This window comes from Calidris pugnax, unplaced genomic scaffold (assembly GCF_001431845.1).
Source record: "Calidris pugnax isolate Ruff unplaced genomic scaffold, ASM143184v1 scaffold18, whole genome shotgun sequence".
In the NCBI taxonomy this organism is placed as follows: Eukaryota; Metazoa; Chordata; class Aves; order Charadriiformes; family Scolopacidae; genus Calidris; species Calidris pugnax.
Window position 1 is genome coordinate 7,955,385 of NW_015090812.1, and position 22,505 is coordinate 7,977,889.

A 22,505-nucleotide genomic window follows, 5' to 3' on the forward strand; every position below is an offset into this window, starting at 1 on the left:
AAGGAATATGTCAGCTGTTCTAAGATGCAGGATTAATCTGTCTTTTTTCTAATTTTTAGTCTGTTACAAATTCTGAAACCATCTAATACCTGAAATGGAATTGAGTCTGTCTAGGTATGACTTGTTGACTTGCAGAAGGTCAGGTAATTAAAATTACTTGTTTGACACCTTCTGGAAATCAAGCATTTCCTTCAAGCAGACCAGCTCTATCTCTGAGCAGCTTCGTATGTGTCATTTTGATCCCAGTTCTAAATAATTTCTAATGAGGGCTCAATTGAAATCAAGGAGAGCTGGAAGTTGCCATCAAAGGCTAGCCTTCTCTTTATGTTAAAATACAAAACTCTGTGTGGGTCAGTTTGAGTTAAAAAGAAGCTGTTGCTTCAGATGTTGGTGAAATGTATGCTTTTATATCTTATTGTAATGAAGAACTCGCATATGTCATCCATCGTGATGATTTCTTAACACATTCTGCTTAAAACTTGAAAATGAGGATTTACTCTTGTCTTGAGGCTTTGATTGATACGTTTTTAAGGGTTTCAGTAAGTTGGTAAAGAGAAAGGATTTTCAAAATGGCATGTCTTAAAGTGAGTTCTAAATGGCACTCATAATAGCTGGTACTGACAGATATTGACAAGAAAAGTACAATGTGAGTTCTAAGTGGCACTCATAATAGCTGTTACTGACAGATATTGACAAGAAAAGTACAATGAAGCAAAGAAAAAGTATTTCGTGTATCATTAGATTGTTGTGTAATATTTTCTACTTCGGAGCTTCTCCTGTGTTTTAGGAGTAGTTTAGAAACAGTGAGAGGCAGAAAAGTGTCTATTCACAAAGGATCTCTGTCAAAGGAGAATTGCCACAAGATTTTTTGTAGTTGTTGTTTTTAGGACTTGCTCTTCTTTCATTACCAGTGTTCTCATAATTATGCTATTTCTAGCAATTTAGTTTTTTTCTGCAGTACGAGATCTTTAATTGTGAATTTACTTAGAAATCCTCCTGGCTGTAAAATGTCTTACGAGTGTTTTACTACTGCCTTAAAGACTTGGAGGCATCGTGTTTAACTGTTAAGGCCACCTTGGCAGGATGTGACTGGTGATGTGCTCATGCGAGTACAGTGAGGAATCATTTAACCTTTTTGGAGATAGGTCAGCTGTTTGAAGCAGCCTCTGGCAGAGAAAGCCTATAGCAATGTTTTTATTTAGGCCTTCCATAAGAATGTGAAGGTGTTTTTTCTTTTTCTGCCATATTATTTTGCATCAGTGAATTGTTATCTCTGACTAAGCTCTTGCGATATCTGTAGCCAGTAATGCGGGAAAAAATATACCTAAATGCCATAAGCATTGCTTGTTTTGGAGCATAAGGTATCCACTGATCTGTGGTTTATAAAGGCACATCATGGTTCTCTGAGAGAGACTGGGTTTTTTTCTGGCCTTTTGGCAGCATAAACTGACCTAGATCACTCATTTGACCTGTTAACGCCTGTGGTTGCTTTGTTTCACCAGGTTGCTTGAAACCTCCCCACACCTTCCTTCTGTTTTGGAAACTCATTTTCTTAAGATGCTTGAAAAAAAAAAATCTGCTTGTAAAACGGTAGAACAGCTGAAAGAATAGTGCCCTTGTGAGGGCTGTAAATCCTGTCTTGCATCAGGGCATGTGTTATGTTGTGGGTAGCTCATGGTCATTGTTGACAAGGTTATTCTCATGCTTTGCCGTGCTGTGCCATGAGAGGAGGATTCAGTAGAGATGCATCATTATTTTCTTCTGTTTTTACATTTCTCTATCAAATCTCCCCAGAGCTGTTCATTAGCACCCAAATTGTCTTTTTAGGCTTCCTCTGATATTTGGGGGAGAGATGGCAGCCTGTGATGAAGAGAAGAGGAGGAACAAGAGCATGTTCATGTTCTCCTGAAGTAAAGTAATTGATTGTGTGTTAAAGGCACCTTTATGTTCTGCCACACAGAGATGGTCAGCAGTCAGCCTCTCCCCATAGCAGACAGTGGGAAAAGGAAAAAGAAAAAAAGAACCAGAGCCACAGATCACGTCCCTGGCAAGTTTGAAGGTTGGTGGCAACTTCTAAGCTTTTAATTGTAATGGTCTGTTTTCCCTCTGCTGTTCTCAGTTTTCTTAGCTGAGCATTGCTTTTCGGCAAACATTGTAAGTTAACATTTCTGTTTCTCTTTATCCCCCATGTTTCAGTCTTTTTCTTTTCTTAGTGTTGAAATCTGAGTCCTGTTCATAATTTGGTGGTATGTTTTGCTTTGGTGGGGTTTTTTGGTTTGTTGTTTTTGGGGTTGTTTTGGTAGAAAGAAAATGTTGTCAGAATGTTTTGATTTGAATAGATGTGAGCGCAAATACTGTGAAGCATTGTAGGTAAAATACAGTTCAGTGGGACAAGACTGACCAGCATAAAACTTCTTAATGTGCAAGTAGCATAGCAAGGTACATTGCAAATTAAGATGGTATCAGTCTTCTAGTTTTAAACCTTAAAGTCCTCTAGGTTTAAACACTCAAATTTCAATTTTACTTAAAACGCTATGTCTGCTAGTAGATTTTTGCATAGTACGCATTTTCTAATCAAGGAGTGATTAAAAAAAAATTGATTCTGAGTTTTACATGAAGACAGGGAAGGAGGATGAGGCAATTGCTGAGATAGAAAATGTTTTTTTGTATAAACAAACTTGTAATTTTGATGTTGGAATGAAGTCTACTTTAAATTTTCCTGGAACTTGAAAGGGGGAAGTGAAAAATGAGACATAATTAAGTCTGGCACTACTTTAGTACTGCATAAATCTGTTTGCTGTCTTCATTACGAAGGGAGTTTTTTCAGTTGCTGTCATATGAGGGATGCTCATCAGATAAATAGCTTGTCTTGATCTTATTCACTGAAACGCTTTGGCTCATGTGTCCTTTCTGTTGGATTTCTTTGGCAGACTTGTACAAGCTGACTGCTGAGCTGCTTGGTGAGGGAGCATACGCCAAAGTTCAGGGTGCTGTCAGCCTCCAAACTGGGAAAGAATATGCAGTAAAAGTAAGTATAGAGTGAAAGCAGCATCTCCTCTGTCTGTAACGTGTCTTCTCCCTCCTAGTATCTCTGTGAAAACTGGTAATAGACTGGGCAATAGCAAAAGCTTTTAGAAAATTTTTGATGCTTGAAATGAGTCTGCTGTTTAATGGCTGAGATATCTGTTGTCTTAAGTATTATGCCTCTGGAGTGAACTGGTGTATCGGCAGCAGATAGGATTCACAAACAGTAAATGACTCTGTGATGGTTACATATCAGGACAGGCTTTCCTCTCATGTCCTAATTTGATTGTAGTCCTACCAGTTTTTATGTTGTCTTATGAAGGAAGAGGCTGAGTCATTATGTAGCCTGGCCTACCAAATATACAAGCTTTTGAGAATGCTGCTCAGAGTTCAGAGAGCATCAGTTACTGCCATTAGTTCATGTAAAGCTGTCTCAGCTTTTGTTTTTTTGTTTTTTTGGTTTTTTTTAATAGAGGTCAATGTTCTGTAATACCATTATATTAAGTGCTGGGGCCCATTTACAGATTTGTGGTTAGAATCACAGAATGGTTCAGGTTGGAAGGAACCTTAAAGATCATCCAATTCCAACCTCCCGGCCCTGGGCAAAGACACCTTCCAGTAGATCAGGTTGCTCAAAGCCCCATCCAGCCTGGTCTTAAACACTTCCAGGGAAGGGGCTTCCACGGCTTTTCTGGGCAACCTGTTCCAGTGTCTCACCACCCTCACAGTAAATAATTTCTTCCTCCTATCTAATCTAAATCTCCCCTCTTTCAGTTTAAAACCGTTACCCCTCATCCTATCGCTCCAATCCCTGATAAGGAGACCCTCCCCATCTTTCCTGTAGACCCCATTTAGGTATTGGAAGGCTGCTGTGGTTATTCTGAGTTCCCCATTTAATTGCAAACACAAATAATAGTAATAGAGAAGCTTTGTGCTTCTCTTTTGCAACCTTTTGCAAAAACCACAGGCACAAAATTTTAAGTCCCTTTAAAAATCTAGTCCTATGGATGCTATAATTGTGCTTGTACTTTGTAGAATTGCTGAAGCTGAAAGTCTGGAATAAGCAAATCGCTACAGTATGAATTAGGTGTGATCAGACACCAAGTCCCATGCAGTACTGGTGAATGGTTGCCCATTGTACTGGAGAACTCTAGCTGTAAAAATGAGAAAAGCTACTGGATACAGAGGTATTTGTGGTAATGTTATGAGCTTTCAGTTTGTGTAGCAATCATTCAGTCTTTGCCCCTGTGGAAAGCCCTTGTCCTTGTCCTCTTTCAGTCTGAGAAGAGTGTAAAGGAAGGTGACATCTGATGGCAGTACAGAAGGGCTCTGAGATTGAGTGTATTTTTTCTTTAATATGTTGGGTCCTATTATTTGGTGTCCATGAAGTTTGCACTATGAACCAAACTCCTTTTGTGGTGAATTTAGTACTTTTAACTTAAACGCCTATAATGACAAATCTCTTCTTTTTGGCTGTTCACTGTCTGATGTGACTCAAATCTATTTTTGTTAGAACTCAAAAGGATATCCTTTTCTGTACGTTGCAGAGTTAAAATGATGCAAGAAAAAGCTTGTGGTAACTGGTCAGTGACTGTGTAACAAGCGAATTTAGTTCCTTTCTTCTCTTCCTGTCCTCATTTCTCTTGTCCTTTGAATGCCTTCCAGAGCTCTGCTGACACTAAATAAATAAAAGATGAGAAATTAAACAAGCAAACAAAGGTGGAGCGTTTCTCTCTGGTGGGCATGGCTGAGGTTCAAGCTTTACATCCGTTCTCTAATTCCAGAGCCACATGCACAGTTCCTGCACTATTTCTTCGAAGATGAGCTCTAACTCTTTCCACAGATCATTGAAAAAAACGCTGGACATAGTCGGAGTCGGGTTTTTCGTGAAATAGAAACACTGTACCAGTGTCAGGGTAACAAGTAAGTATGGAGTCTCCTGTGTGTGTATCTAAAGTATCTTGAATATTCTTTTAAAATTTTTAAGCCTCTTATGTGTCACTAGGTTAGGACCTTTGCAACAGTCTCCTTAAAACCAGCTGAAATTAAGACTTACTTGAAATAAGAATTTCCCCTTCTCTTACCTTTGAAATTTAGGGAAATATTTACAAATTAAAAATCACATCACTCAATTAGCAACCAGGTCAGTGTACCCTGAACATGCTTCAGTAATGAATGGCTTTTGTCCAAATGAGGAATTAGCATTTTGACACACTCCCCTGTGATTTCACCATCAGCAAAAGCTGACCTGATACCGGCTGCTATTGAACGGGACGGTCTTGCCATTCCCTTCCTACATGTGTGGTTTGTTCTGCTCTTTGTGTTCTAAATTATTAAATGCAACCTATTATCAGTTATCTTCCTGTCAATTGAGCAGTAGCTGAACTCTTTCACAATCCTGTCTTATTTTGGTGGTTGGCCTGTTTACCCTGCTTAAATTTCAGCGTGAGTTGGAAATGTCGTTTTAATGCCAGAGGCAACCAAAGCAACTTGTTTAATTAGAACTTTCATTTTTAGTTTCTTCTGGCACTTCTTAATTATCCATGCTGAAGTTCTTCATTGCTTTATGTACACTCTATGCCTGTTTCTTCTATTTCCCCTTTTTTCTTTTTTTTTTTTTTAAAGGAACATTTTGGAGTTAATAGAATTTTTTGAAGATGATGCAAGATACTACCTTGTCTTTGAGAAGCTGCGAGGAGGTACCGAGCAATAACTGTGCCTTTTTTCATTGAATCATCTTGGTCCTGTTTGTCCCGGTGTTTTAAAGAAGAAAATTAAGAGCTTATTTTAAATGCTGGAGAATTTTAAGACAAAGAAGTAGTAGAGGAAATACCATACTTCAAGCTTAGTATATTTATTCTTGAATATTGATGTGTCTGGTCATACATTTGCAATCCCTTTGTTGTAGTTAAGTGATGGAAATGTCAGCTCTATTAAAATGGAAGCTTTGGAATATAGTTAGTAGGTCACAGTACCTTTAGGCAAGAGGAGACACACGGTATGTCAGGTGCTATTCAATATCTTAATACAGCATCTAAATACTCTGGTAGCATTTTCCTTTGATGGAGGATTGACTTTGTTTCCTGAAACTCACAGAGTTTCTTGGAAAAAACCATCTTGCTTCTGCCTCAGGTTGCTGTGATTGTGGAGCTTGTGGCTGTCTGAGGGCCAGTCAAGTGAGCATGTGCTTTAATGCTCACCTGGGGGATGACATCAAGCACTTGGTGGACTTTCTAACGTTTGTCTGCATTGAGCATAATTACAGTATCCATTACTTGCATGGCTGTGCAAAACTAGGAATTGAAAGCCTGCCCCATCCTTCAAAGGAAGACAGTTTCTGAAAGAGTGTACTTGTGTCCATATAACATTATCTATTGTCACTGGTCAAGAAAGTTTTTAGTAGCAAACCATATGTGCAAGAAATGCAAATTCTTTCAGTATAGATGCAGAACTTTAATTTAAAGACAGGCATGGGTTTTTTTTTTATATCTTTAGTAAAAGCTTTTGTTTACCTTCCCTTAAAATTACTGCATCATTTCATTGTGCTTCCCTCTAACACTCTTCCTCTTAATGCACAGACTTCTCTGGCAAATGAGCTGTAATAGGGCTCAATTGGGATGAATCTGCATTTGTCTATTTTCCCATCTCCACATTCTTCCATTAGTTAACCCTCTTTTTTGACTGTGAGACTGTGGTTGTCATTGTAACTGCATGGCTGCTGAGAGGATAATGATGCTACACCTTCTTCCCTCTCTTAGCCGCTGTATTTACAGTGGTCAAGTAGGGCTGAGGCTATTTTGCTTTTCAAAAAATTTCAACATTTGTAGTGTTAAGTATGTAGGTTTGAAGGAAGAAATAATGGGAATTAGGAGTGAGAGCAGCTTCTGATGCACTACTGATTTCTGATGTAAGCAGCATGGCTGGCAGGATTGAGAACATTAATCTTAAATACAGGCCTTACTTTAGTAACTCCAGTCTGAGACTGATGTTACCTACAGTACTGGGGCAGAACTTGGGTTTTCCATTTCCTGCTTTGCCTTCCTGTAGCTGTGGTAACTGAAGGAGCTCTGCTCCCATTTGAGCTGTGTTCAGTTCACCATGAGATGCAGAAGCAGTTTGATATTGTTGCCTGACAGTATTTTATAATTAAAAGCATTAAAATCCGGCTTATTACACTCAACTTGCATGATTTAAGAGTCCTTTCCTCTTTTTTTTTTTTTCCTTCGTTATCTGAAATGCATTTTGGGTGGTGCTACATGATCATTTCTCTCTGATAAATACTGAAGAGGTGGTAACAACTGTGGCAGGTGTGCCCTGCTATTCTTTCTGTTTGTGGGATTCCTCTACGTGGGTTGAATATAAAGGCTGTCGAATGTTTTTCGTTGATATTGATATAATTCTTATCTGAGAGAGTTTGAAACATCAGCTCTATTCAGAAGGGTAATCTGAAATAAACCTGCCGAGTGAAATGAGCACTTCAGGTGGCTCAGTATTGTTTCCTGCAAAGTCTGGTGTCATTTTCACAGGGATGGAAGCATTCAAGAACTGTTATTACTTTCTAAAGCTTTAAAGAACAACTATACCACGAAAACCCTTTGAACTCCCCGCCCTTAAGAAATGTGTAGCAAACTAGAAAGTGTTGTTTTCAGCAAGGGAAACCTTCTGTATTTGAAATCTGATAACCTGGTCCAAAGTGGCTTTCCTCTACCCATCTGACACAGCCTATCTGTGCATATCTGGAGTCTCTTGTCATATCAAAGTGTATCCAGTGAGCCTTTTGTCCATCTTTCTGCTTTTTTACTGTCTTTCCTGTTTCCTCTCTGAATCCTCCTTTTGGAGGACTGGCAGCAGCATTGATGGTGTAAGAACAGGAATTACTGCAATAGAGAATGGGAGGTTTCCTTCCATATCTAGAACTGAAGAATTAAAATGAAATCGCCTGAGAGATAAAAGGTTTACTGTGTTGGAGGCTAATAACAAATAGGAGTTCTTGAATTTCTCTGCCTGATTGCTTTTATAAGTGTATCTCTCTGAGAAAGAAAATGAAAGTCAGTAGTAAGGCTATGTAGTGGGCCTGGATCTCTGTGGACTACATTTAATTGGTTTTTTGAAGATATTTTTAATCTTTTGAGAAGATTGATGGAATTCACCTAAAGAAGACAAAGAATCAAACTTTCCTTTATCCTTTGTTAAAGGGATACCAGTAGAGCTCTGCCTGCAAGCTACCAGTCCTTCTGTATATTCACATTTGAGAGGTCTTTTGTCAGATTTCATGTCCCTGGGCATATTTTGCCTTAAATCAGTGTATGAGCCTTACCTTGATGTCAGTGAGAATTTTAAGGTGTATTCAAGGGTAGGATGTTTGGGGTTTTTTTTTATTTTGATGGTATTGAGACAAAAATAGTGTATACTTTACTTTCAGTGCATGGTTTCAATTGTCACATTATGCAAAATGAGGAGAGTTAGTTCGAGTGTGGCCACTTGTGACCTGGGGAAGGGTGGGTTTTGTTTAAGTGCTATGTACATCCTTAGATGTTTGAGTTTTAGTAGTACTATTAGGAAGTCTTTACTGTTCACAGTGTGGAAAACAGACCAGTCGTGCTGGGGCAGTAAAAAGTGATTGCCTTTCATGCTGTGCTTAAACCGGAGGGCTGCAGCGTTTGAAAATTATGTTCCAGCATGCCTAAGTATTGAAGCTGCTCAGTTGTACCTATTTCTTCTTAGTCATTCCCTTGTTCAGTCCATGGAAGTTGCCTGCTGTGAAATGCTGTTATAAAATATGAGAAATGAGGTTATGGATTCATGATACTTGGTACTACTTCATAAGTATTTTCTCAGGCTATTTTCATATTAAAACGTGGGATTGTGACATTTCAGTTTCTGCCATGGAAACGTACTAGGACAGAGTGTTGGTTGCAAATAACTTTTTGAAGCTGCTTCTTGCCCCCTTTACACTGAGATGAGTTCTCCCTTTATGACAGACTAGTAGTGGCTATTATTTTATCCTTGTATTGACAAAGCCCTTTCTCAGCCCAGGCAGCATTCATGCTCAGGTTTTCCCTTTCACCTGTTACTCTGACAGGTTCAATCCTGGCCCACATACAAAAGCGGAAGCACTTCAACGAACGAGAAGCCAGCAAAGTGGTGAGAGATATTGCCTCTGCTCTGGATTTTCTTCATACAAAAGGTAAGAGAAGGAGGCTGTCTCCATCTTTACTAATTGATATTGTATCCTTGGGTTATGGAGCACATTTCATCTGTAAATAGTCAGCTTTTGCTAGCATTTCTGTGCTAGCATTTCAGTGCCAGATGACTTATGCTGTTTTCCTCTATAATATTATTTTCATGATGTGATAGTTTAAGTAATCAGCTTTATTAAGACGGTATTGCCTTTTGAAGAAGAAAAGGTAAATCAGTATCTGGGGAGAATTAACATTAGCTTTGAATCTGTTTGCTTGTTCTTGTTACCTAAGCCACCATGTAAAGGTTATTCAAAAGGAGCTAATACTCTTCTTAATTTTCTCCTCTTTTGGATCTACAGAACTGCTTCTCTGTAGACCCAGAATTATTCAGAATTTCTGCTGTTTTACAAGACCTCTTTGTTTGTAGTAGCTTTTGATCTCCACATTTAGGCCCCCACTGTTGAGTTGAGAGACCTAAAAGTGAACTGTAGTCCTTTTTTGAAAGTGTCCTCATTTCATTATGGATTTGCTCAGATTTAAAAGCAGCTCTGTTTGTAGAGAGTTCTTTTATGTTAAAGTGTTTTCCGGCAGTTTTTCCTACTTGAGTGCTTTTACTTCATTTCAAAATATCTATATGCATTATGGTCATCCCACAGTATGTGTTCGTGTTGAATATAATATGCAAGATTTTAAAGTGATCTATGTCATGATTAGCTGGTCTTGCATAGATTAAGGAGCTTCAGTTAATGTTTGCTTTTATTTGATTACAGTGACTACCTCTGAATAGAACGGCATGTAATTGGTGGTGATGTTTATTGGTTATTTGTTCTGATAAACTTTTCTATGTTAATTTTGGCATTATGATTAGCCAGGTTTTACAGATGCTCAGCAGATCTATGTTTGCTGTCTTAAGTTGTTTACTACAGGCCCCACTTCAGTAAATGTTTAATTATAGGCTTCTATGTGCTTGAGTTGGAATCACAATATTGATACCTTGAAAGGTTGAACCCATTTAAAAAGAGAAGTGTAGCAATGCGTAAGGAATAAAGTAAGTGGCAAACCTGAGGAATATGGATCTTGTCACATGTTGTGACTATGTTATCACAAGTTCATTTGAATGTGGAAATAAACACAGTTTGAATTAAGATCCTTGGTAATCTTCATAGCCTGCCTATGTGATAGCTCCATTTTAAATCTGCAGAGAATGTTCTCTTTGAATACTTGTGTTTAGAAGACTTTGAGATACGGAGCAAATAAAGAACAGGAACCTTACACTGAACATGAGGAGAAATAGTTACTTGATGTTATTTGGGCTGTAGTAGGTTGTTGAACAGCTGAAAGTCTAGGAACACTGTTAAAGGAAGTTTAACATCGACTCAGCTAATATCTTTCTGTAGTTCTCTCTCAGCTTGTAGTTTTAATTCCCCTTTCCCCAAACAAGATGGGAGTGATTCATTAAAATGGCTTTAGAGCAGCAATCCACTTTCTTTCTGGTTGTTTGCTGTGAATCGGTACAGTGGGGACATGGCTTGCAGAATCAGCTACAACACCATCCCCTTCCATTTTATTGTTCTCTTTATGATTCTTCTGTGTGACGTTAAAATAATTAGTAAGGAGCATACAGAACATTAAAGTAAACAGGAAATGAAAGCAGTTTTATTGCACAGCTTAACAGTGAAGTGCTATAGCTAGATGCTTTAAAAAAATCTGAATGAGGACAACTAATTCTTTTGCCAGGAGTAGTTTAAAACTCAGCTGGATCATAATACCATCTTACACCCACTTGGGATGTGTGTGCTTTATTGCTAATAATCCACTGGAGGAGTGTTTAAAGGCAGTTGTTTTCTTTTCTCAGCGCTGTGTGCAACTGCAAAATAAAATGTTATATAATCAGACATTTGAATTCAAACTATAATACAAAAGAAGTACTGTTGGGTTTCATATCGCAAGCCAAGACAACTGTTGGGAGTTTTGTCAGCCTTGCTGTAAATGTCAGTGTGGGGCATCTTCCTTTTTCATGTTTACCATTTCCATGCATAAGCCAATGTGAACTGCATCGTTATGAATGCTCCGATTCCTTTAGATCAGTGCTGTGCTATTAATGTTATATTTTAAGTCATGTCTTGTGGAGCATGCTGAAGAGAAGACATTAGAAACTCCCTTACCTAGAATTTGGTGGGATTTTTTTTTTTTTCTGATACTTTGAAGTATCAAGTGTGCTTGGAGTGTAATTGTTTTAAGCAAAGCTGAAGTACAGTTAAATTGCAGCCAACCCGCTCGTTTGATTTTTTTTTTTTTTTTTTTTTTTTTTTTTTTTTTTTTTTTTTTTTTTTTTTTTTTTTTTTTTTTTTTTTTTATATGTTATTTTTTTATAATTTTTTTTTTTATTTTTTTTTTGAGAGACTGGGTTTTTTTCTGGCCTTTTGGCAGCATAAACTGACCTAGATCGCTCATTTGACCTGTTAACTCCTGTGGTTGCTTTGTTTCACCAGGTTGCTTGAAACCTCCCCACACCTTCCTTCTGTTTTGGAAACTCATTTTCTTAAGATGCTTGAAAAAAAAAAATCTGCTTGTAAAACGGTAGAACAGCTGAAAGAATAGTGCCCTTGTGAGGGCTGTAAATCCTGTCTTGCATCAGGGCATGTGTTATGTTGTGGGTAGCTCATGGTCATTGTTGACAAGGTTATTCTCATGCTTTGCCGTGCTGTGCCATGAGAGGAGGATTCAGTAGAGATGCATCATTATTTTCTTCTGTTTTTACATTTCTCTATCAAATCTCCCCAGAGCTGTTCATTAGCACCCAAATTGTCTTTTTAGGCTTCCTCTGATATTTGGGGGAGAGATGGCAGCCTGTGATGAAGAGAAGAGGAACAAGAGCATGTTCATGTTCTCCTAAAGTAAAGTAATTGATTGTGTGTTAAAGGCACCTTTATGTTCTGCCACACAGAGATGGTCAGCAGTCAGCCTCTCCCCATAGCAGACAGTGGGAAAAGGAAAAAGAAAAAAAGAACCAGAGCCACAGATCACGTCCCTGGCAAGTTTGAAGGTTGGTGGCAACTTCTAAGCTTTTAATTGTAATGGTCTGTTTTCCCTCTGCTGTTCTCAGTTTTCTTAGCTGAGCATTGCTTTTCGGCAAACATTGTAAGTTAACATTTCTGTTTCTCTTTATCCCCCATGTTTCAGTCTTTTTCTTTTCTTAGTGTTGAAATCTGAGTCCTGTTCATAATTTGGTGGTATGTTTTGGTTTGGTGGGGTTTTTTGGTTTGTTGTTTTGGGGATTTTTTTGGTAGAAAAAAAATGTCAGAATGTTTTGATTTGAATAGATGTGATGGGGTTGTTTTGGTAGAAAGAAAATGTTGTCAGAATGTTTTGATTTGAATAGATGTGAGCACAAATACTGTGAAGCATTGTAGGTAAAATACAGTTCAGTGTGACAAGACTGACCAGCATAAAACTTCTTAATGTGCAAGTAGCATAGCAAGGTACATTGCAAATTAAGATGGTATCAGTCTTCTAGTTTTAAACCTTAAAGACCTCTAGGTTTAAACACTCAAATTTCAATTTTACTTAAAACGCTATGTCTGCTAGTAGATTTTTGCATAGTATGCATTTTCTAATCAAGGAGTGAAATGTTTTCTACCTAAAAAAAATTGATTCTGCGTTTTACATGAAGACAGGGAAGGAGGATGAGCGCATTTTCTAATCAAGGAGTGATTAAAAAAAAATTGATTCTGAGTTTTACATGAAGACAGGGAAGGAGGATGAGGCAATTGCTGAGATAGAAAATGTTTTTTGTATAAACAAACTTGTAATTTTGATGTTGGAATGAAGTCTACTTTAAATTTTCCTGGAACTTGAAAGGGGGAAGTGAAAAATGAGACATAATTAAGTCTGGCACTACTTTAGTACTGCATAAATCTGTTTGCTGTCTTCATTACGAAGGGAGTTTTTTCAGTTGCTGTCATATGAGGGATGCTCATCAGATAAATAGCTTGTCTTGATGTTATTCACTGAAACGCTTTGGCTCATGTGTCCTTTCTGTTGGATTTCTTTGGCAGACTTGTACAAGCTGACTGCTGAGCTGCTTGGTGAGGGAGCATACGCCAAAGTTCAGGGTGCTGTCAGCCTCCAAACTGGGAAAGAATATGCAGTAAAAGTAAGTATAGAGTGAAAGCAGCATCTCCTCTCTCTGTAACATGTCTTCTCCCTCCTAGTATCTCTGTGAAAACTGGTAATAGACTGGGCAATAGCAAAAGCTTTTAGAAAATTTTTGATGCTTGAAATGAGTCTGCTGTTTAATGGCTGAGATATCTGTTGTCTTAAGTATTATGCCTCTGGAGTGAACTGGTGTATCGGCAGCAGATAGGATTCACAAACAGTAAATGACTCTGTGATGGTTACATATCAGGACAGGCTTTCCTCTCATGTCCTAATTTGATTGTAGTCCTACCAGTTTTTATGTTGTCTTATGAAGGAAGAGGCTGAGTCATTATGTAGCCTGGCCTACCAAATATACAAGCTTTTGAGAATGCTGCTCAGAGTTCAGAGAGCATCAGTTACTGCCATTAGTTCATGTAAAGCTGTCTCAGCTTTTGTTTTTTTGTTTTTTTGGTTTTTTTTCGGGTTTTGGTTTTTTTTTTTTAACAGAGGTCAATGTTCTGTAATACCATTATATTAAGTGCTGGGGCCCATTTACAGATTTGTGGTTAGAATCACAGAATGGTTCAGGTTGGAAGGAACCTTAAAGATCATCCAATTCCAACCTCCCGGCCCTGGGCAAAGACACCTTCCAGTAGATCAGGTTGCTCAAAGCCCCATCCAGCCTGGTCTTAAACACTTCCAGGGAAGGGGCTTCCACGGCTTTTCTGGGCAACCTGTTCCAGTGTCTCACCACCCTCACAGTAAATAATTTCTTCCTCCTATCTAATCTAAATCTCCCCTCTTTCAGTTTAAAACCGTTACCCCTCATCCTATCGCTCCAATCCCTGATAAGGAGACCCTCCCCATCTTTCCTGTAGACCCCATTTAGGTATTGGAAGGCTGCTGTGGTTATTCTGAGTTCCCCATTTAATTGCAAACACAAATAATAGTAATAGAGAAGCTTTGTGCTTCTCTTTTGCAACCTTTTGCAAAAACCACAGGCACAAAATTTTAAGTCCCTTTAAAAATCTAGTCCTATGGATGCTATAATTGTGCTTGTACTTTGTAGAATTGCTGAAGCTGAAAGTCTGGAATAAGCAAATCGCTACAGTATGAATTAGGCGTGATCCAGTACTGGTGAATGGTTGCCCATTGTACTGGAGAACTCTAGCTGTAAAAATGAGAAAAGCTACTGGATACAGAGGTATTTGTGGTAATGTTATGAGCTTTCAGTTTGTGTAGCAATCATTCAGTCTTTGCCCCTGTGGAAAGCCCTTGTCCTTGTCCTCTTTCAGTCTGAGAAGAGTGTAAAGGAAGGTGACATCTGATGGCAGTACAGAAGGGCTCTGAGATTGAGTGTATTTTTTCTTTAATATGTTGGGTCCTATTATTTGGTGTCCATGAAGTTTGCACTATGAACCAAACTCCTTTTGTGGTTAATTTAGTACTTTTAACTTAAACGCCTATAATGACAAATCTCTTCTTTTTGGCTGTTCACTGTCTGATGTGACTCAAATCTATTTTTGTTAGAACTCAAAAGGATATCCTTTTCTGTACGTTGCAGAGTTAAAATGATGCAAGAAAAAGCTTGTGGTAACTGGTCAGTGACTGTGTAACAAGCGAATTTAGTTCCTTTCTTCTCTTCCTGTCCTCATTTCTCTTGTCCTTTGAATGCCTTCCAGAGCTCTGCTGACACTAAATAAATAAAAGATGAGAAATTAAACAAGCAAACAAAGGTGGAGCGTTTCTCTCTGGTGGGCATGGCTGAGGTTCAAGCTTTACATCCGTTCTCTAATTCCAGAGCCACATGCACAGTTCCTGCACTATTTCTTCGAAGATGAGCTCTAACTCTTTCCACAGATCATTGAAAAAAACGCTGGACATAGTCGGAGTCGGGTTTTTCGTGAAATAGAAACACTGTACCAGTGTCAGGGTAACAAGTAAGTATGGAGTCTCCTGTGTGTGTATCTAAAGTATCTTGAATATTCTTTTAAAATTTTTAAGCCTCTTATGTGTCACTAGGTTAGGACCTTTGCAACAGTCTCCTTAAAACCAGCTGAAATTAAGACTTACTTGAAATAAGAATTTCCCCTTCTCTTACCTTTGAAATTTAGGGAAATATTTACAAATTAAAAATCACATCACTCAATTAGCAACCAGGTCAGTGTACCCTGAACATGCTTCAGTAATGAATGGCTTTTGTCCAAATGAGGAATTAGCATTTTGACACACTCCCCTGTGATTTCACCATCAGCAAAAGCTGACCTGATACCGGCTGCTATTGAACGGGACGGTCTTGCCATTCCCTTCCTACATGTGTGGTTTGTTCTGCTCTTTGTGTTCTAAATTATTAAATGCAACCTATTATCAGTTATCTTCCTGTCAATTGAGCAGTAGCTGAACTCTTTCACAATCCTGTCTTATTTTGGTGGTTGGCCTGTTTACCCTGCTTAAATTTCAGCGTGAGTTGGAAATGTCGTTTTAATGCCAGAGGCAACCAAAGCAACTTGTTTAATTAGAACTTTCATTTTTAGTTTCTTCTGGCACTTCTTAATTATCCATGCTGAAGTTCTTCATTGCTTTATGTACACTCTATGCCTGTTTCTTCTATTTCCCCTTTTTTCTTTTTTTTTTTTTTAAAGGAACATTTTGGAGTTAATAGAATTTTTTGAAGATGATGCAAGATACTACCTTGTCTTTGAGAAGCTGCGAGGAGGTACCGAGCAATAACTGTGCCTTTTTTCATTGAATCATCTTGGTCCTGTTTGTCCCGGTGTTTTAAAGAAGAAAATTAAGAGCTTATTTTAAATGCTGGAGAATTTTAAGACAAAGAAGTAGTAGAGGAAATACCATACTTCAAGCTTAGTATATTTATTCTTGAATATTGATGTGTCTGGTCATACATTTGCAATCCCTTTGTTGTAGTTAAGTGATGGAAATGTCAGCTCTATTAAAATGGAAGCTTTGGAATATAGTTAGTAGGTCACAGTACCTTTAGGCAAGAGGAGACACACGGTATGTCAGGTGCTATTCAATATCTTAATACAGCATCTAAATACTCTGGTAGCATTTTCCTTTGATGGAGGATTGACTTTGTTTCCTGAAACTCACAGAGTTTCTTGGAAAAAACCATCTTGCTTCTGCCTCAGGTTGCTGTGATTGTGGAGCTTGTGGCTGTCTGAGGGCCAGTCAAGTGAGCATGTGCTTTAATGCTCACCTGGGGGATGACATCAAGCACTTGGTGGACTTTTTAACGTTTGTCTGCATTGAGCATAATTACAGTATCCATTACTTGCATGGCTGTGCAAAACTAGGAATTGAAAGCCTGCCCCATCCTTCAAAGGAAGACAGTTTCTGAAAGAGTGTACTTGTGTCCATATAACATTATCTATTGTCACTGGTCAAGAAAGTTTTTAGTAGCAAACCATATGTGCAAGAAATGCAAATTCTTTCAGTATAGATGCAGAACTTTAATTTAAAGACAGGCATGGGTTTTTTTTTTATATCTTTAGTAAAAGCTTTTGTTTACCTTCCCTTAAAATTACTGCATCATTTCATTGTGCTTCCCTCTAACACTCTTCCTCTTAATGCACAGACTTCTCTGGCAAATGAGCTGTAATAGGGCTCAATTGGGATGAATCTGCATTTGTCTATTTTCCCATCTCCACATTCTTCCATTAGTTAACCCTCTTTTTTGACTGTGAGACTGTGGTTGTCATTGTAACTGCATGGCTGCTGAGAGGATAATGATGCTACACCTTCTTCCCTCTCTTAGCCGCTGTATTTACAGTGGTCAAGTAGGGCTGAGGCTATTTTGCTTTTCAAAAAATTTCAACATTTGTAGTGTTAAGTATGTAGGTTTGAAGGAAGAAATAATGGGAATTAGGAGTGAGAGCAGCTTCTGATGCACTACTGATTTCTGATGTAAGCAGCGTGGCTGGCAGGATTGAGAACATTAATCTTAAATACAGGCCTTACTTTAGTAACTCCAGTCTGAGACTGATGTTACCTACAGTACTGGGGCAGAACTTGGGTTTTCCATTTCCTGCTTTGCCTTCCTGTAGCTGTGGTAACTGAAGGAGCTCTGCTCCCATTTGAGCTGTGTTCAGTTCACCATGAGATGCAGAAGCAGTTTGATATTGTTGCCTGACAGTATTTTATAATTAAAAGCATTAAAATCCGGTTTATTACACTCAACTTGCATGATTTAAGAGTCCTTTCCTCTTTTTTTTTTTTTCCTTCGTTATCTGAAATGCATTTTGGGTGGTGCTACATGATCATTTCTCTCTGATAAATACTGAAGAGGTGGTAACAACTGTGGCAGGTGTGCCCTGCTATTCTTTCTGTTTGTGGGATTCCTCTACGTGGGTTGAATATAAAGGCTGTCGAATGTTTTTCGTTGATATTGATATAATTCTTATCTGAGAGAGTTTGAAACATCAGCTCTATTCAGAAGGGTAATCTGAAATAAACCTGCCGAGTGAAATGAGCACTTCAGGTGGCTCAGTATTGTTTCCTGCAAAGTCTGGTGTCATTTTCACAGGGATGGAAGCATTCAAGAACTGTTATTACTTTCTAAAGCTTTAAAGAACAACTATACCACGAAAACCCTTTGAACTCCCCGCCCTTAAGAAATGTGTAGCAAACTAGAAAGTGTTGTTTTCAGCAAGGGAAACCTTCTGTATTTGAAATCTGATAACCTGGTCCAAAGTGGCTTTCCTCTACCCATCTGACACAGCCTATCTGTGCATATCTGGAGTCTCTTGTCATATCAAAGTGTATCCAGTGAGCCTTTTGTCCATCTTTCTGCTTTTTTACTGTCTTTCCTGTTTCCTCTCTGAATCCTCCTTTTGGAGGACTGGCAGCAGCATTGATGGTGTAAGAACAGGAATTACTGCAATAGAGAATGGGAGGTTTCCTTCCATATCTAGAACTGAAGAATTAAAATGAAATCGCCTGAGAGATAAAAGGTTTACTGTGTTGGAGGCTAATAACAAATAGGAGTTCTTGAATTTCTCTGCCTGATTGCTTTTATAAGTGTATCTCTCTGAGAAAGAAAATGAAAGTCAGTAGTAAGGCTATGTAGTGGGCCTGGATCTCTGTGGACTACATTTAATTGGTTTTTTGAAGATATTTTTAATCTTTTGAGAAGATTGATGGAATTCACCTAAAGAAGACAAAGAATCAAACTTTCCTTTATCCTTTGTTAAAGGGATACCAGTAGAGCTCTGCCTGCAAGCTACCAGTCCTTCTGTATATTCACATTTGAGAGGTCTTTTGTCAGATTTCATGTCCCTGGGCATATTTTGCCTTAAATCAGTGTATGAGCCTTACCTTGATGTCAGTGAGAATTTTAAGGTGTATTCAAGGGTAGGATGTTTGGGGTTTTTTTTTATTTTGATGGTATTGAGACAAAAATAGTGTATACTTTACTTTCAGTGCATGGTTTCAATTGTCACATTATGCAAAATGAGGAGAGTTAGTTCGAGTGTGGCCACTTGTGACCTGGGGAAGGGTGGGTTTTGTTTAAGTGCTATGTACATCCTTAGATGTTTGAGTTTTAGTAGTACTATTAGGAAGTCTTTACTGTTCACAGTGTGGAAAACAGACCAGTCGTGCTGGGGCAGTAAAAAGTGATTGCCTTTCATGCTGTGCTTAAACCGGAGGGCTGCAGCGTTTGAAAATTATGTTCCAGCATGCCTAAGTATTGAAGCTGCTCAGTTGTACCTATTTCTTCTTAGTCATTCCCTTGTTCAGTCCATGGAAGTTGCCTGCTGTGAAATGCTGTTATAAAATATGAGAAATGAGGTTATGGATTCATGATACTTGGTACTACTTCATAAGTATTTTCTCAGGCTATTTTCATATTAAAACGTGGGATTGTGACATTTCAGTTTCTGCCATGGAAACGTACTAGGACAGAGTGTTGGTTGCAAATAACTTTTTGAAGCTGCTTCTTGCCCCCTTTACACTGAGATGAGTTCTCCCTTTATGACAGACTAGTAGTGGCAATTATTTTATCCTTGTATTGACAAAGCCCTTTCTCAGCCCAGGCAGCATTCATGCTCAGGTTTTCCCTTTCACCTGTTACTCTGACAGGTTCAATCCTGGCCCACATACAAAAGCGGAAGCACTTCAACGAACGAGAAGCCAGCAAAGTGGTGAGAGATATTGCCTCTGCTCTGGATTTTCTTCATACAAAAGGTAAGAGAAGGAGGCTGTCTCCATCTTTACTAATTGATATTGTATCCTTGGGTTATGGAGCACATTTCATCTGTAAATAGTCAGCTTTTGCTAGCATTTCTGTGCTAGCATTTCAGTGCCAGATGACTTATGCTGTTTTCCTCTATAATATTATTTTCATGATGTGATAGTTTAAGTAATCAGCTTTATTAAGACGGTATTGCCTTTTGAAGAAGAAAAGGTAAATCAGTATCTGGGGAGAATTAACATTAGCTTTGAATCTGTTTGCTTGTTCTTGTTACCTAAGCCACCATGTAAAGGTTATTCAAAAGGAGCTAATACTCTTCTTAATTTTCTCCTCTTTTGGATCTACAGAACTGCTTCTCTGTAGACCCAGAATTATTCAGAATTTCTGCTGTTTTACAAGACCTCTTTGTTTGTAGTAGCTTTTGATCTCCACATTTAGGCCCCCACTGTTGAGTTGAGAGACCTAAAAGGGAACTGTAGTCCTTTTTTGAAAGTGTCCTCATTTCATTATGGATTTGCTCAGATTTAAAAGCAGCTCTGTTTGTAGAGAGTTCTTTTATGTTAAAGTGTTTTCCGGCAGTTTTTCCTACTTGAGTGCTTTTACTTCATTTCAAAATATCTATATGCATTATGGTCATCCCACAGTATGTGTTCGTGTTGAATATAATATGCAAGATTTTAAAGTGATCTATGTCATGATTAGCTGGTCTTGCATAGATTAAGGAGCTTCAGTTAATGTTTGCTTTTATTTGAATACAGTGACTACCTCTGAATAGAACGGCATGTAATTGGTGGTGATGTTTATTGGTTATTTGTTCTGATAAACTTTTCTATGTTAATTTTGGCATTATGATTAGCCAGGTTTTACAGATGCTCAGCAGATCTATGTTTGCTGTCTTAAGTTGTTTACTACAGGCCCCACTTCAGTAAATGTTTAATTATAGGCTTCTATGTGCTTGAGTTGGAATCACAATATTGATACCTTGAAAGGTTGAACCCATTTAAAAAGAGAAGTGTAGCAATGCGTAAGGAATAAAGTAAGTGGCAAACCTGAGGAATATGGATCTTGTCACATGTTGTGACTATGTTATCACAAGTTCATTTGAATGTGGAAATAAACACAGTTTGAATTAAGATCCTTGGTAATCTTCATAGCCTGCCTATGTGATAGCTCCATTTTAAATCTGCAGAGAATGTTCTCTTTGAATACTTGTGTTTAGAAGACTTTGAGATACGGAGCAAATAAAGAACAGGAACCTTACACTGAACATGAGGAGAAATAGTTACTTGATGTTATTTGGGCTGTAGTAGGTTGTTGAACAGCTGAAAGTCTAGGAACACTGTTAAAGGAAGTTTAACATCGACTCAGCTAATATCTTTCTGTAGTTCTCTCTCAGCTTGTAGTTTTAATTCCCCTTTCCCCAAACAAGATGGGAGTGATTCATTAAAATGGCTTTAGAGCAGCAATCCACTTTCTTTCTGGTTGTTTGCTGTGAATCGGTACAGTGGGGACATGGCTTGCAGAATCAGCTACAACACCATCCCCTTCCATTTTATTGTTCTCTTTATGATTCTTCTGTGTGACGTTAAAATAATTAGTAAGGAGCATACAGAACATTAAAGTAAACAGGAAATGAAAGCAGTTTTATTGCACAGCTTAACAGTGAAGTGCTATAGCTAGATGCTTTAAAAAAATTTGAATGAGGACAACTAATTCTTTTGCCAGGAGTAGTTTAAAACTCAGCTGGATCATAATACCATCTTACACCCACTTGGGATGTGTGTGCTTTATTGCTAATAATCCACTGGAGGAGTGTTTAAAGGCAGTTGTTTTCTTTTCTCAGCGCTGTGTGCAACTGCAAAATAAAATGTTATATAATCAGACATTTGAATTCAAACTATAATACAAAAGAAGTACTGTTGGGTTTCATATCGCAAGCCAAGACAACTGTTGGGAGTTTTGTCAGCCTTGCTGTAAATGTCAGTGTGGGGCATCTTCCTTTTTCATGTTTACCATTTCCATGCATAAGCCAATGTGAACTGCATCGTTATGAATGCTCCGATTCCTTTAGATCAGTGCTGTGCTATTAATGTTATATTTTAAGTCATGTCTTGTGGAGCATGCTGAAGAGAAGACATTAGAAACTCCCTTACCTAGAATTTGGTGGGATTTTTTTTTTTTTCTGATACTTTGAAGTATCAAGTGTGCTTGGAGTGTAATTGTTTTAAGCAAAGCTGAAGTACAGTTAAATTGCAGCCAACCCGCTCGTTTGATTTTTTTTTTTTTTTTTGGTTCTGGTTTTCTGCTTTTACATTAAGTTTGATCATATTAAATGGACTACTTCTAGAAATTGTATGTTTAGGCATTTGAAGAACTGATTGGACAGGTAGATAACTTTGCATTTGCCAGTTGGATTTGCCTACTGTGATAGCAGTTGAATGAATGTTGAAGCCAGCCCTTTGGTTGTTCTCCTTTGGCCTTTTCTTCTGCATTTTCAACCATACCCTTTAGTTTTTATTTTACTTCAGGAATGAGTCTGTACCTCACCATTCAAGGAAGGATATTTTCACGTGGGAACTCAGGGTATTTTCTGGGGAGAGTCACTCAGGTGTTGTTTGTGCTGGTAGGAGTCCAGCAAGCCACCACTTGATCCCTCTGGAAAGAAGAACCTTACTGTAGAAGGCACAAAAATCTTTTGAGTAAACTGTGTACGCAAGTAAATTTTCCTACAGGTCAGTCATCTTAATAAGCTGGTTTTAATTAACATAATTAATTTGAGCTAAGCCAAAAAGTTCCAGTGTAAGCAGGTTCTTATTTGCTTGACTGACTCTCCTGTATGTTCAAGGGTGATAAAGACATAGCAGGATGCAACAGTGACTTTTAACAAACACACTTTGAAATCAGTTATTTGCAGTATCATTAAGCAGCAGAGGAGGGGGTGCAGCAAA

The 22,505-nt window shown here is 38.2% G+C and overlaps 1 protein-coding gene across 3 annotated transcripts in view; it reads left to right on the forward strand.

The window, feature by feature from the left end:
- Nucleotides 1–22,505, forward strand: part of MKNK1 (MAP kinase interacting serine/threonine kinase 1) — a 34,945-nt gene that overhangs the window by 6,187 nt on the left and 6,253 nt on the right. For all 3 annotated transcript variants that reach the window (XM_014939373.1, XM_014939375.1, XM_014939374.1), the window contains exons 4-8: nt 12,024–12,252; nt 13,265–13,362; nt 15,207–15,286; nt 15,989–16,062; nt 19,446–19,550. In XM_014939373.1, the coding sequence (XP_014794859.1) occupies nt 12,138–12,252; nt 13,265–13,362; nt 15,207–15,286; nt 15,989–16,062; nt 19,446–19,550 (472 nt within the window). In that variant the 5' untranslated portion in view covers nt 12,024–12,137. The remainder of the gene's footprint in view (nt 1–12,023; nt 12,253–13,264; nt 13,363–15,206; nt 15,287–15,988; nt 16,063–19,445; nt 19,551–22,505) is intronic.